The sequence below is a fragment of the Sitophilus oryzae genome, unplaced genomic scaffold (genome assembly GCF_002938485.1).
Source record: "Sitophilus oryzae breed Bouriz unplaced genomic scaffold, Soryzae_2.0 scaffold_810_pilon_pilon, whole genome shotgun sequence".
Lineage (NCBI taxonomy): Eukaryota > Metazoa > Arthropoda > Insecta > Coleoptera > Curculionidae > Sitophilus > Sitophilus oryzae.
Window position 1 is genome coordinate 3452313 of NW_022147429.1, and position 14281 is coordinate 3466593.

The 14281-nt window shown below is 33.1% G+C and overlaps 2 protein-coding genes across 11 annotated transcripts in view; one reads left to right on the forward strand and one right to left on the reverse strand.

Moving 5' to 3' along the window:
- Positions 1-1566: 1566 nt before the first annotated feature.
- On the forward strand, positions 1567-10274 carry LOC115888988. 5 transcript variants are annotated; one of them, XM_030908889.1, is made up of 11 exons: positions 1567-1666; positions 1749-2106; positions 2396-2673; positions 2723-2973; positions 3032-3217; positions 3267-3365; positions 3421-3660; positions 8747-8858; positions 8920-9319; positions 9369-9703; positions 9761-10274. In XM_030908889.1, exons 2-11 carry the CDS (start codon positions 1803-1805, stop codon positions 10238-10240), a joined length of 2685 nt encoding a protein of 894 aa, XP_030764749.1. In that variant the 5' UTR covers positions 1567-1666; positions 1749-1802; the 3' UTR covers positions 10241-10274. The 5 variants fall into 5 exon arrangements, with proteins under 5 accessions (XP_030764749.1, XP_030764751.1, XP_030764750.1 ...); XM_030908891.1 differs by having other exon boundaries at positions 1580-2106; positions 9381-9703; XM_030908890.1 differs by having other exon boundaries at positions 1583-2106; positions 9378-9703.
- A 2181-nt stretch (positions 10275-12455) lies between these two features.
- LOC115889139 overlaps positions 12456-14281 on the reverse strand; it is a 99759-nt gene continuing 97933 nt past the window's right edge. For all 6 annotated transcript variants that reach the window (XM_030909079.1, XM_030909083.1, XM_030909080.1 and 3 more), the window contains exon 22: positions 12456-13504. In XM_030909079.1, coding sequence (XP_030764939.1) covers positions 12993-13504 — 512 coding nt within the window. In that variant the 3' untranslated portion in view covers positions 12456-12992. The remainder of the gene's footprint in view (positions 13505-14281) is intronic.

A 14281-nucleotide genomic window follows, 5' to 3' on the forward strand; every position in this document is an offset into this window, starting at 1 on the left:
TTAACAAAGAAGAACAGATATAAAGAATCCCAGAGGAAAAGAGAGGCAATACCTGTACTCTCTCTCTGATATTTGTGAAAGTTACGGAAAAGTATTGTTGTAAATGTCATCTTTTTAATCGACCTGAAAACTTCGAGCAAAAAGATTACACTTTCAACAATACCCTGGCAGATATCAGAGACGATACAGGTTTTCCTCTCTTTTTCCCTAGAATACTTTTAATTTATTATTCTTTGTTTATCTAGATTTCTCAGAGCACTATGAACGAACTCAGCTTAGTATGTTTTGAAATAATCTGTCAGTTGGCTTCAAAATGATGATCGATGACATTTCTTATATATTTACCTTTTCAAAATTATGATATATATCGTCATTCTTAGCCATCTATGACGCCATTTTTTTCAGTTTTGTATAAATTAATTTGTCTTCTTGATTACTTGTAACATTTTTTTATTTTATTAATTTATTGTGGTGAAATAAATTTCTTGATTATTTGATATTAAAACATTATTTTTAAAAAAATTGTGTATTTTATGTGTTTTTATCTATGTCATAATTAAAAATAAATTGAAGAATTAAAATTTTTTATTTTTTAAACTTCCCGCCATTCGTGACAATCTAGTCCGTAGTTCCTACAAGCGATATTGGGGGCGCTAGTAGCAGTAGACTTGTCAACAGTGTCAAATTTAAACGTCAATTTCACTTTCCAATATTTAGCAAGGCGCTCGCACTTCTCCTTGTGTATGTGTTTTGTGAGTCAACTATTAAGCTTGACCAATCAGGTTGGTTAGCGTGGTTATTTGGAGTCACAGAACAGATTAAAATTTGGAGTGTTGCAGGGCCATGTAAGTGAAATATTAAAAATGGTTCCAGCAAAAGTTTCCCAATTATGACGATGATTGGCGCTGCATCCGTCAATGTTTGTACAGGGATTTTCCTTACCGACAATACGACGTTGAGCTACGACCGGACCAGGACCATCAGAACGATCAGTCTTTCTTGGACATTTGCCGCGGACGTGTGTGTTAATTTCTGTGGTGATAAGTTGTGGTTGTGTATGTATGCCCAGTTTTGTACCATGTTTTCGCGCTCTTTATATACTCTCAAGATTAATTTTGAAGTATTGTATCACCTGTTTTTATGTAATAGTACTTTTGTTAATGTTTGTTTAAACATGTTTACCAAAGAGGTTATACTTAATATACATATCAATTTGCATAGCCTAACTTTTTTATTCAATAAACTTTGTAAATTTTCAGATTATTTAATTCCTTTTGTATCCGTTCTATAATTTTATTTTTAAACATATTATGTGACTGTTTCACATAATATGTTTTAAAAAAAAAATTGCAAATAGCAATAAAAATAATTAAATTAAAAAAGTGTATTTTACAATTCCCCCCGGCCCCGCACCCCTTTGGCTAACCTATAATGTCAGCTATGTCGAGAGATGGCGTTACGAAAATGGAACCGATTTATTACAAGGAACTTGGGCTTCTTTTTCGTTAGTATATTCTGTGGAGTGTTGTGTTTGTCAAAAACTCTAACGTGATTGGTCGGGCTTAACAGTTGCCTGCTAGGGCTAGACACAAGTGTTTTGGCTGGTTTTGGTGTAGCAGAGCCATCATAAAAAAAGAAGAAGAAGAAGAACCCGGTCAGAGACTCGGTATGGTTTTCTCTAATTTAAAGTTATAAAGAAAATTTTGATTTATCGGGGTAATATATCTAAAACTTTTTATATTAAGTAGATTGGTTGTTGTGCGATAGGTGTGTAATAGAAAACTGTATATAATTCTATAAAAATGCCACTAACAACATCACAAGTTGAAGATGTATTTTCCTTTCGAGAACAAAATGTAAAAGTTCTGTTATCAAACATTTTAAACTTAAATTTACAATATGAAGCCAATGAGAAAGTGATTGTTAACACAATAAATACCCTTTTATCGAACGCGAAATCTCGGAGGGAAGGATTGGAGTATTTAAATTTGTTAATAAACAATTGCAGTCCTTCAGTTCTTGCAGAGAATGCTCTAAACTGGACAAATCATTGCATTGTGAAATATCCTGATGATATGTTGAGGGAGCTTCGATTGAGAGTCTTAGGTAATTTGTTTCTACCATATGATCGAAAAAAACGGCGTCCAGTTGGTTGAGAAATGATTATCGATGACATTTCTCATATAAATTTACATAAAAAATGACAGCGATCTTCATTCCATAGCCATTGCTGATTTTTCGATCGTACGGTATAAAGTGTTTATTTAACATCTATGTATTAATTTTCAATTCATTATTAGTTATTAAACATAGGTATTCCTTAATAAATAAGGTACCTATTTTTCATATATAGAAGTATTACTCTATCACAACTAAAACACTATGTTATTTTTAGGAGTTATTGTTGAACTAGCCCATACTGATTCTGAATTTAATAAAAAATTTGTATCAGAACATATGTCTAAAATTTTTGAAACTTGTATTACAACCTCTTTTGTAAACATTTATGAATGTAAAACAGCCTTAGAAACTTTAACAATTTGTATGAAATATTATCCTAGTTGGTTTGGTTCTCACCAAGACAAAATAGAAAAGTATCTAGTGACCCTTTTGGATAATGATAATGAAGATTTGATATTAAATGCAGCTAAAGCATTTCATTATCTGCAACAAGTAAATTATTTATTATTTTATATGGTTAGTTAGTAATGTGTTATTTCAGACTGGTGGTGCAGGCACAAGTGGTGTAAATCACAAAGCAAATTTTACCAAAAGTTTTCATAAATTATGCAGAACAACTCACAAATTATTTGATGAGTGGTTCAAAAACGAAAAAGAGTTATTTTCAAGTGATGAATTGTCAGAGGATACATTTGATTTTTATGACGATCCAACCCATACAACACAGACACAGATGAACATTAATTTTAGAAGAATATCCAATATTTTAAAATATGCCGAGGCAATGATTAAGTAAGAATATAACTTTTCTTATTGTTATTAATTAGTTAACAGTTAATGTTGGTTTAAGAAACAAGTTTCCAGCAGTAAAAGAGACGGATCCAAAAGAACTATTAGATATCATTATTAGAGGACTGTCATTTCATAAATGTATAACAAGCAAGGAGTCGGAATCATTAACAACACATCACTTTTCTATTTTATTAAGCCAGATTCAGTGCATTCTTTTAAGGCTACTCAGACTGTACATTATATGGTACAATTATTCTATAATCTTTTATCACCTGTTATATGACTTTTTTTAGGTATCAAACATCTATTCTTCCTTTTTCTTATGCTATTTCAAAATTAATTATTGAAAGCATTGAATTGTCTCAGAAATGTGATTGTTTTAAAATTGACAGGTAAATTTATAAAAAACATCTTATTCTCATCCTATAGAAAATAATATTCTTTTAGTTTATATCAGGAGTGTGCTTATAAAGCTCTGAGTGAATGGTTGTCCATATCAAAAAGTTATCTTCATTCACAATTTCAGTCACAATTGTTAGTTTGTATATTGAAAGATATAACTCCAGTAAAATATCAAGTAACATTAACAATTTCTGAACCAAATATTGGAAAGAAATCTCAAAAGGCAAAAAGGAAGGCAATGGCTGATAGAATTATTTCAAGTGGAAATAGAAACAATAGCTCTAGGTAAGTATTAACAGTAATTTTTGTAATTATGGTTATAATAACATAATTTGGTAAGCTTTTTTTAATTAATCTAAATAAAACTCAATAGTACATAAGAACTTTCTATTATTACCAATCTGCTGTGGTACCAATCTCTTAAAGCCTGTTTTTTGACTAAACAAATGTACTGATTTGTTTCTCATATAGGGTCCGGCAATAGTGCGTCGGGCATCTGTAGCTCCTATAATAAAAGTTTTTAATTTTGGAATTTTGATTAAGTACAGATTAAGGGCTCAAGCGCACTGACGATGACGGCCAGGTCGCAGCGACCAGCATTTGATTCAATGTTATAACTGTAAAAATATTTTAACTTCTACAGGGTGGCTTAAAAAAGTGTGAGTGGATTGGGATGATTTTTTTAAAACTAAACACCCTGTATATTATTGCATTTTTGACTTCCTTTTTGATCACTTTACATAATCCTAAGATATTATTAAATATGTTTGATAGTTTCAGCAATGTGAATAAATTATTAAAAAAAATATTTTTTAGCCTTTAAAAAAATTATTAAAAATATAAGAAATGTCTTAAAATCAAAACTATACTAGGTATTTACTGTTGGTCTGTACTTACTTTCCTATAAATATCGTACTCTTAAACCAATCGGTGTTTAAATTCAATACCAAACTTACTAAAATATAAAATAATTTTTCTTTGTTTTTTTTTTTAAATGGAACACCCTGTATATTATATCTTTGTTAGACTGGGGAAGTTAGATGGAAAATTAAAAAATTAACATATTTTTGTATTTAAAGTATCTTAAACTTTTAAGCGGTTTCGCAAATATCTGCGTTTTTATATTTACAAATGGCTCTTTCAATGGTAAAATACCAGAAAAAAATCATTAGAAGGTTTTGATAAAAAATCACTGTTTAAAACCCATGTGTAATAATATAATATTACGAATATCCGCAAAACCGTTAAAAATCTCTCCCTAATAAAGATATAATATACAGGGTGTTCCATTTAAAAAATTATTTTATATTTTAGTGTGTTGAGCATAGAATTTTGAACATCCTGTATGGTTTAAGATTACGTAGGAAAGTAACTACAGACCAACTATAGTAAATATCTAGGTTTTGGTTTAAAAATACATTTCTTATATTTTTAATATATTTTTTACAAAATTCTGAAAAAATATTCACTGCCACTTTTTTGGAGTACCTTGTAGAAGTTAAAATATTTTCTTGTAATACATTCCAACACATACTTTAGGGCTCAAACGTACTGACGACCAGGTCGCAGCGACCAGCATTTGATTCAATGTTAAATCTTCTTCTTCTTTATGTACCGTCTCCATATCGGAGGTTGGCTATCATCATTGCTATTTTGACCTTGGAAGCTGCGGCCCTAAATAGGTCAGATGACGTGACATTAAACCATTTTCGCAGGTTTCTGAGCCAGGATATTCTTCTTCTTCCAACAGATATTTTTCCTACAATTTTTTCGATTATGAGTTGCAAAATCTCATACCTTGGACCTCTCATGATATGGCCGAGATATTGCAATTTTCTTTTTTTCGCTTCCTTGAGGATCTATGCGCCCTTCCTCATTCTTCTCAGAACCGCCACGTTGGTTACATGTTCTGTCCATGGTATTCTCAACATCCTACGGTATGTCCACATCTCGAAGGCCTCCAGTTTCCGCTCGCAAAGCTCGTTGAGGGTCCAAGCTTCCATACCATACAAAAGGACTGGGAATACATAACATTTGAGCATACGAGTTCTCAGATCTAGGCTCAAATCGCGGCTACAGAGCAGCTTCTTAATCTTCACAAAGGATGCACGGGCCTTCTCAATGCGAATCTTTATTTCTGAACAATAATCCGCGGTGCAGTCGACACTTGTACCCAGGTAGTCATACCTCTCTACTCTTTCGAGCTCCTCGCCTTCCGCGTACAGATGTTCATTAGGCACTCCAGTTTTAGTGACAATCATGTATTTGGTCTTCTTATTATTGAGTGTCAGACCATATTCTCGACTAGTTGTGATGACGTTATTTAATATATTCTGAAGGTCTTGCATGTTTTCAGCGAGAAGGACTGTATCGTCCGCGTAGCGCAAATTGTTCAGTGGTATGCCGTTAACTAGTATTCCACCAGCATCATTTTCGAGGGCTTTGTTAAAGATTTCCTCTGAGTAGACGTTAAAAAGGAGTGGTGAAAGAACACATCCCTGTCTAACTCCTCGTTTGATATCCACTGCTCTCGTCAGTTCAGATTGGACGCGAATAGACGCACTTTGATTAAGGAACAGTTTTACTATTATTTGTATATCTCTTGTATCGAGATTTTTTCGTTCTAACGCTTCTATTAGTTGATTGTGTCTTACTTTATCGAATGCTTTACTATAGTCAATAAAGCAGGCATATACGTTTTGATTGACATCAAGGCATCGCTGCATTAAGACATTGTAGGCAAACAAAGCCTCCCTAGCACCGAAACCATTTCTAAAGCCAAACTGAGTATCTGCTATATCTTCTTCTAATTTTCTGTAAATCCTGGGGTGGATGACTTTGAGAAAGATCTTAAGTGTGTGACTCATAAGGCTGATCGTGCGGTGTTCTTCACATTTTTTGGCATTATGCTTCTTTGGAATTGAGACAAACGTCGACTGGAGCCATTCCTTTGGTATCATCCCTGTTTCGTAGATCTTATTAAATAGAGAAGTGATAGCACCTAAGTGTTGTTCTTCAATCAACTTGTGCGCATCTGCAGGTAGATCGTCAGGGCCAGGCGCTTTCCCATCTTTGGCTGCTTTTATTGCCGCTTGCACTTCTTCCTTTAAAATAGAGGCCCCATTTCATTGTTAATGCTGGTAGTGATTTCTTCTCTTTGGTCGTTGAAAAGGGTTTCGATGTATTGTTCCCACAGAGTCAATTGATCTTTAATATCCAACACAATTTCTCCATCATCATTTGTATGAATGTACGATTTTTGCTTCCGAACAGTTCCAGTAAACTCTTTTATTTTTTTATGCATACTGTGTGAGCCGTGAAGTCTTTGCAGATTTTCTATTTCAGTGCATTCCTCTTAGTCCTCTTATTCCTCTTATCCACTCCTCCCTAGCTTGACGACATTTATATTTGATGACTTTCTGTATTCTTTTATATTCCTGTCTGTCTGTATTTTTCAGGTTCCTTCTTTCTCCCATAAGCATCAAAATTTCATGAGTCATCCAATCATTTCGCATTGTTCTTTTCTCAGGTTTCAGATATTTCTTGCAGGGTTCTATAATAGCCGATTTTAAACTTTGCCACATGTCTTCAGGTTGGCTCTGTGTTGCCGAACAGCAATTTATCAATTTATTTAGGTTTTCATTTATACCTTGGTACACCTTCACTTTCGCGTTATTACTTCTTAGTAGGCTGATATCAATAGATCTTTGGTTCGACAAAACTTTCAGCTTCTTGAGCTTCACCATAATCTCCGTCACCAGAAGGTTGTGGTCCGAGCCTACATCTGCTCCTGGGTATGTTTTGACACTTTTCACTGCATTCCTGTATCTCTGATTGAGGATAATATAATCAAATTGGTTTCGGACTATGCGGTTCTCACTGTCGCGTGGCGATTTCCATGTGTATAGGCGACGTTTTGGTAGTTTGAAGAACGTATTAGTTATTATCATGGAGTTTTCTTGTCAATATTGTAGAAGGTTATCTCCTCGCTGATTACGTACGCCCAGTCCATACCGCCTAATCCATTTTCCACAGGAACCTTGTCCAATCTTTGCATTCATGTCGCCCAGGAGCAAAGTGACGTCTTTGTTTTTAGTTAATTTCATGACGTCTACAATCTCTTTGTAGAACGATTCCACCTCCTCGTCGTCACTATCCGCTGTTGGAGCGTAGACCTGAATCAGATTGAGTGTACCACAGTATGACTCAAGTTGTAAAAGCAAAACGCGAGGAGAAAAAGGCACGAAGTTCCTCACCGATCTTTGAAGACTCTCATCAAGAATGACCGCAACTCCGTGACGATGTTGACTGTCACTGCCTCCTGAGTAATAAATAATTTTGTCTTGAAGTCTACTCTGCCCGCAGTTTATGAAGTCTACTCTGCCCGCGAGCTTCACTGATTCCCATTATTTTGATGTTCAATCTATTCATTTCCAGAATTACATTGTGTGTTTTCCCTCGAGTGAACATGCTCTGAACATTCCATGTTCCTATCTTTATTGGTTTTCGTAGTAGGGTATTTTTCGTATCGGTTGCATTACTCATATCAGTCACAACTGTCCTCCCCGGAGATCCGACCGGAGGACTTACTCCGGAATTATATTTAGTCCTGACTTCAGCCATGATGATAATGCAGGGAATATCGCTATGTGATCTTTAATGCAGTGGTTTTCCAATTTGCCTTCTGCATCCTTATGCCATGCCGTTCGCTACTTGCTGCAGTTCATCCGCCTTTTGAGTTGATTTCTCAGCCCAAGGATAAAAGAGTGCCCTTGCACTTTCTGGCTCTTCCACCCGAAGCTGTTGGCCAAAAAGTGGGGGCTGCTTATTCCGGCAGCCGTTCGGTCGTCAGAGCCTCGTTGGTTATCTAGCAGGGTGCACCGGATAACCGAGATTATCACGCGAGTAGGTGAGGTTGACATTTGGGCTGACCTTTTCCTCGGCCTCGCCCCTTACACCCCTTACACAATGTTAAATAAGTAAATATTTATTTACGGACTTGCCAATTTTTACAAAAAAATAGAAAAAAAAGAAAATACAGCAAACATAAAAAATAATGGAAAACTCAACAATCAATAAAATCAACAACTGTTATTGAAACGCAGCTGCGACCAGTTATAACATTGAATCAAATGCTGGTCGCTGCGACCTGGTCGTCATCGTCAGTGCGCTTGAGCCCTTAAATCTGTACTTAAACAAAATTCCAAAATTAAAAACTTTTATTATAGGGGCTACCGATGCCCGACGCACTATTGCCGTACCATATATAACTTGATTGTAGTTGATAATATTTGTTTTTAAATGTTGAATATTTAAATGTATAATTTTACCTATAAACATTTTCAATCATAGCTGGTATATTTAATTCTAGCTTAACCCATTTTGAAAAAAATAGTCAAGAAAATACATGTCGGTTTGCATTAAAAACATTACAAAAGTTATTAGAGTGTACTGAATTGAATGTAAAATCAACTTTACTACAGGTAATATTTATAGATGTGAATTAATAATATAATAGTTGAAGATGTTTTTAAATAATTTTAGGATTTATACAAATCTATATTTGAGTCTTTAACAGCACTCCAAACATCGAAGCCTATCCATCCTTATACTAATATTTTATGCCAAGTTCATTTATATGAAGTATTGATAGCTCTCTATCGCCAAGACACTTTAACCTTGTTACCACCACTTCAAACTAGCCTTGATATTCTTGTTAGTGGTAGTAGTAGTAACAACAAACTGGTAGCAGGTGTATGTGAAAAAGGCCTTGGGATTCTGGAAGTTTTATGTCAACCTATTTGTCCTTCTTTATATTTGGGTGCAAATAAGGAGGATGAAATAAATAAAGGGGGGGAAACTTTGCCTACTAGAGATTCTATTGAAATTCATGAGATGGTTATAGAGGAAAGTAGTGCTATTGACCAGTCAAGTGAAAATCAAGGTAAGTGGAAATTTGATTGTTGTTTTAGGGGTCTTACTTACTGATTTAGATGTTTCAGAAGATGAACAGCCACACACTAGTAATGCTGGAAACGAAAAAGTTTATTATGATGTGAAACTGACAGAGACTGATCACTCTACTATAGATGATGGAATAAGTGAGAAAGATGCAAATCTAAGTGACGTACAATTTGAAGAGATCTCTTCAGATTTAAAGAACGATTCTGTAGAAAATGAAGGAACTTCTGACGAAAGAACAGTTCTGAGGCCAAAAGTTACAGCTCCTAGTGAAGATGGAAACGAAACCATAGAAATTGGGGATGAAATATGTGAAGATATAAATAAAGATCAGACCAGTGTTGGCCTTGATGAGAGTACTGAGAAGGTTGTAATAATTTATAATATAATACTTTTGCGGTTTTATATGCAAAATATATTTTAGGAAAGGTTGGATAGTTCTTCTCAAGAACCTGTGATAGAGGAAAACACCAACAATGCTGAGGATAAAATTGAATCTCCGCTTCCAGAGGAGAATTGCTCTCCTGATTTATTCTCAGAGCCCAGGACTGCACAAATTAATGAAGAAAAATCATCAGAACCAATCAATACAGAAGTAATTTCTGAAATACTGCACACTGCACAAATTAATGAAGAAAAATCATCAGAACCAATCAATACAGAAGCTATTTCTGAAATATTGCACAAAGGAGATCAGGAAAATGCAGATGAAGGTAAACCAAAGAATGGAAAAAATACTGCTGAAACTCATGGAGAAGATGAACCGCCTGCTAAAAAAGCTAAAATAGATGAAGACGAGGGTATGGGAGATGTGTTTATTGAGGAATCAAAAGATAAAAGTGAAGATCTTGATTCAAGTTTTCTTCAAGAGGACTCATTTGTTGATGAGGTAAAGGAATACTAAATTTTGTATTTGAATAATAAACGAAAATGTTAAATTGTGTTTTATTAATGAATATATTCATGTTGATATATAATTCTGTCCTAACACTTCAATATTTATACATTTTAATATGTATAACTGATATATAAAGCATTAATGATTAAAGGTCCATGCAATTTTGGATTTATTTAGGTTTATGATGTATATAGTCGTCAAATACTTGAGACTTCAGACAACATATCTATTCATTTATAAAGAATGGCCGGTAATTGTGACAGTTTTGTATAAAGGGATTATAATTTTATTATTTTTAAATAGTTCTTTCAGAATTTACATGCAACATAAAATGCTTATTTACCAAGATCTATTATTCCTATTACATATAAGGTTTAAAAGACAGTAGTGCTATTTTATATAAACTATACATATGAATAAATATAATTGAGGTATCTATTTGTGGATTTAAACTCCAACTCTTGTTTTAACAATATACAAATTTACTTTGTCATTGTTTTGTCTAATGTATTCTAATCATAGTCCTCATATGGTTTAGCCTCTGTTATATTTACATCATATCTGAAGAAAATTAGAAATCATACTGTATTAATTCTTATTGTTTTTTTACATCTCTGCTACTACCATCATGTTTATATGAATTAAAAAAAATGGTTAACTTTGTGGATTACTTATTCTTATGGTGAAACGAATTTGGTTGCTTTTTAATTTTAATTGTAATGAAATTCTAAACCACTGGGAAATTACCAGTATTTTTATAGTTTCAAAAATAAATATACCGGGTGTGTCTCAAAAGTCGCTCACCCCTATAACTTTTTTATTTTTCAGATAAAAAATTGAGATTTGGTATGTCAATATTTGACATAAATTAGGATTGATTCACGTATTCAATTGTTTTCTGTTACTTCCTGTTTCGCCGGAAATGACTACAACCCTTGATTTTTAAATGGTACCCTCGGTTTTTTGTTGCTTTTTTCGATAGAAAATGATACTCTGAATAGAATGACATATCATATGTCAACTTTGACATTTTCGAATATGGTTTATTAGAAATTGCAACATGCGATTCATGACGACAATTTGAATCTAAATACCAAGTGTGTGGTATCAAATTATTCGTAAAAAAATGCTTTTTCCACATATGCTAATGAGCAACCCTCGTTCCATTTGAAAAAATTGAGATATGATTAAAAATACGATTTGGGCATCTTTTAACCAGCCAGGACAAGACACGAATAACATTAGACGATCAAATATATTTTTCCAAGGCTCCTTGATTAATAAATAGTGCTTATAACACAGCCATGGCACTCTAGATTGAAATTTACAATTCAATTTTGTTTTAAGCAAAAATGTTAAAAGTTGACATATGATATGTCATTCTATTCAGAATGTCATTTTCTATCGAATGAAGTAAAAAAATACCGAGGGTGCCATTTAAAAATCAAAAGTTGTAGTAATTTCCGGTGAAACAGGAAGTGCCAGAAAACAATTGAATACGTCAATCAATCCTAATTTATGTCATATACTAACATACCAAATCTCGTTTTTTTATCTGAAAAAATTAAAAAGTTATAGGGGTGAGCCACTTTTGAGACGCACCCGGTATAGGTTGCTGAATATCTACAGTATGTCCGGGATCGTCTTTGCAAGAAGAATAACTTTTTTGTTATTGAAATTTTGAGAAAAATGCATTCTTCATCAAAAAATGCTTGTTCTAAAGTGGTTAAACCCGTTTACATTACACTTTTAGAAACTTCCATACTGTTTTAGAGAAAATTAAAAAAAAACATGAAAATATAGGTGAATTTTTTCTAAAGCTTCATTAAGAACCTCGAAATTAGTGGAATAAATTAGTAGTTTCAATTAGCGTAGAAGTTTGTTTGGCTAATTCCAATGTCGGCATTCAGAACGTCAAAATTAGTGGTAGTAATTGTCAATTAGTAGAAAAAGTTAAACAAAAAAATCCAAAGAAACCAAACAAGTATACAGAAAAAGATCTTAAACTAGCTGCAAAGTTAGTCAGCAGCGGAGATGTAACGCACCTAAAGTTTTTTTTTTGACCAAAACTATAGTTACTTAAATAATGTTTTAAAGAAAGCCATTGTTTTAAAATTACTACCATCAAATTTGCAAGGCCGGACTTTTAGGACTGCTGAGATGTTTACTCTTTCAATAGATTTTTAGAAATATTTAGTTCTTTAATCGGTATATATCTGTATTTTTTTGGTCTACTCTTTAAGTGACTATTAATAATGTAATTTTTCTTCATTTTTAATTTAATATTATTGTTGTAAACTTTCAGTTTATAAATGTTTTGCGACGATGTAATTTTGACTTGAATTATAGTAGGTCGGTGTTCTTTACTAGTTTGGATTTTTTTATTTGAGTTCTGACCATAGCAGGGCCTTTAAAGTGCGTTTTTAGTCTGTTTCATAATTTAACTCAGCATGTCTCATTTTTAGATTTTTTATGGGTTAAATTTTTGGGGTACTTTTGGTATATTTTTACTTTTACAATAGTTTGGTTATCAACAAATGCCTTTTAGTCTCTCATTTTTTATTTTAGAACAACTCTTCTCTCAAAATGCCAATTATAAAAAGTTTTTCCTCTTGTAAAGACAATCCGGGGACATATATTATTCAGACTAATCTAATAAATTATAATTTTTTATACAAATATTTATCTTTGATAACTATCTTCGAGGTAATATATTTTATAGCACTAACACAGGTAAAAATGTGTTTATAAAAATCCACTAAAACGGTTCTGCCTGATTTTTTCTAATATTAGTTAAATTAGTGCGCGTAACAAATCCTCTTCTGAAAACCGGCATCCTGGTCAAATTATCCATATCTGAATCGTCATTAACTTCTTGCTCAGCTAATGACTTCTGCATTTTAGACTTTCGGTCTTGCATGCCGTCCACCACTTCCAAGTTTACCTTTGTTCTGCTAACCAATTTATTTCTTCTTTTAGGTCTTTCAGTCGTTGTGCTTGCGTTTTTTTCATCGTAATTTGGCAGTGGTATTTTCACAAAAAGAACGTCGTCTGATTTATTAGAGTCGTTAGCTATGTGATACTGGACATTTTTGAAATCGTTATTTTTTATCACGTCTATTAGGTTTTTTATTGCGGCCAATTTTGTATTCTCTTTTTTTCTGGATGGTATAGTGTTAGAACTGCTTTCAACGTCTGTTTCGGTATCGTTCGTAGGGTTTTCTTTGTGAAGATACGATACAGGCCATCTACGAGGTTCACCAAAGCCACCTGAAACGTTATATTTCTTTTTACATTTATAAACATAAGTCTTCGAGTCGGTTATCTTGGATTCAAACTTGAATATTTAAATAATTTCTATATCTTTGGAACGGATTGGGGTATTTGAAAATGTAAAACTGGTTGTCATTAGATTTAACTATTTAACTTATTAAATTAGTATTTTTTATGATAAAAACATAGTGCAGTAGCAGTTTACCTCGCTGCGCTATTCGCCGTTCACATCACCGTGTGACGATACTTATATGGTGATCGCAAAACAATTTCCGATACACGTGATCAACTTTGAGTGACAAGCGATGGCGACAGCGCTGCTAGATTGTGATGGATTTATGAGATGAATCTTAATTTAAAAGTGATAAATAAATATATTTATTATATCATTTTTTAAAGATTTTATTTTTACGTAATAAAGGACCTTTATTGTCACGTTCTCGTTCAAAATAGTTTATCAGGGAAACTACAAACTCTTTGCTTCGACTGTTTAAATGCTTAGGCATATTTTCAACACACTATTTCAAGAAATGCAATACAAAAACTCGAAAATTTAGTTCTTCAAAGAACTATTTGTGCTTAAAAGTACATTTTTTAAAAAAAAAACTATGAAAATAGGCAAAAAACGAGAATTACTCACAAAGATTTAACAACAACACGATATTATACAAAATAATGACTGACATTAGGATAATTGTCAAATAATAAACGACAACCTTGCTGAAAACGGCGCAATGTGACCAACATATCGATAATAAAATTTGGTTTAAGCTA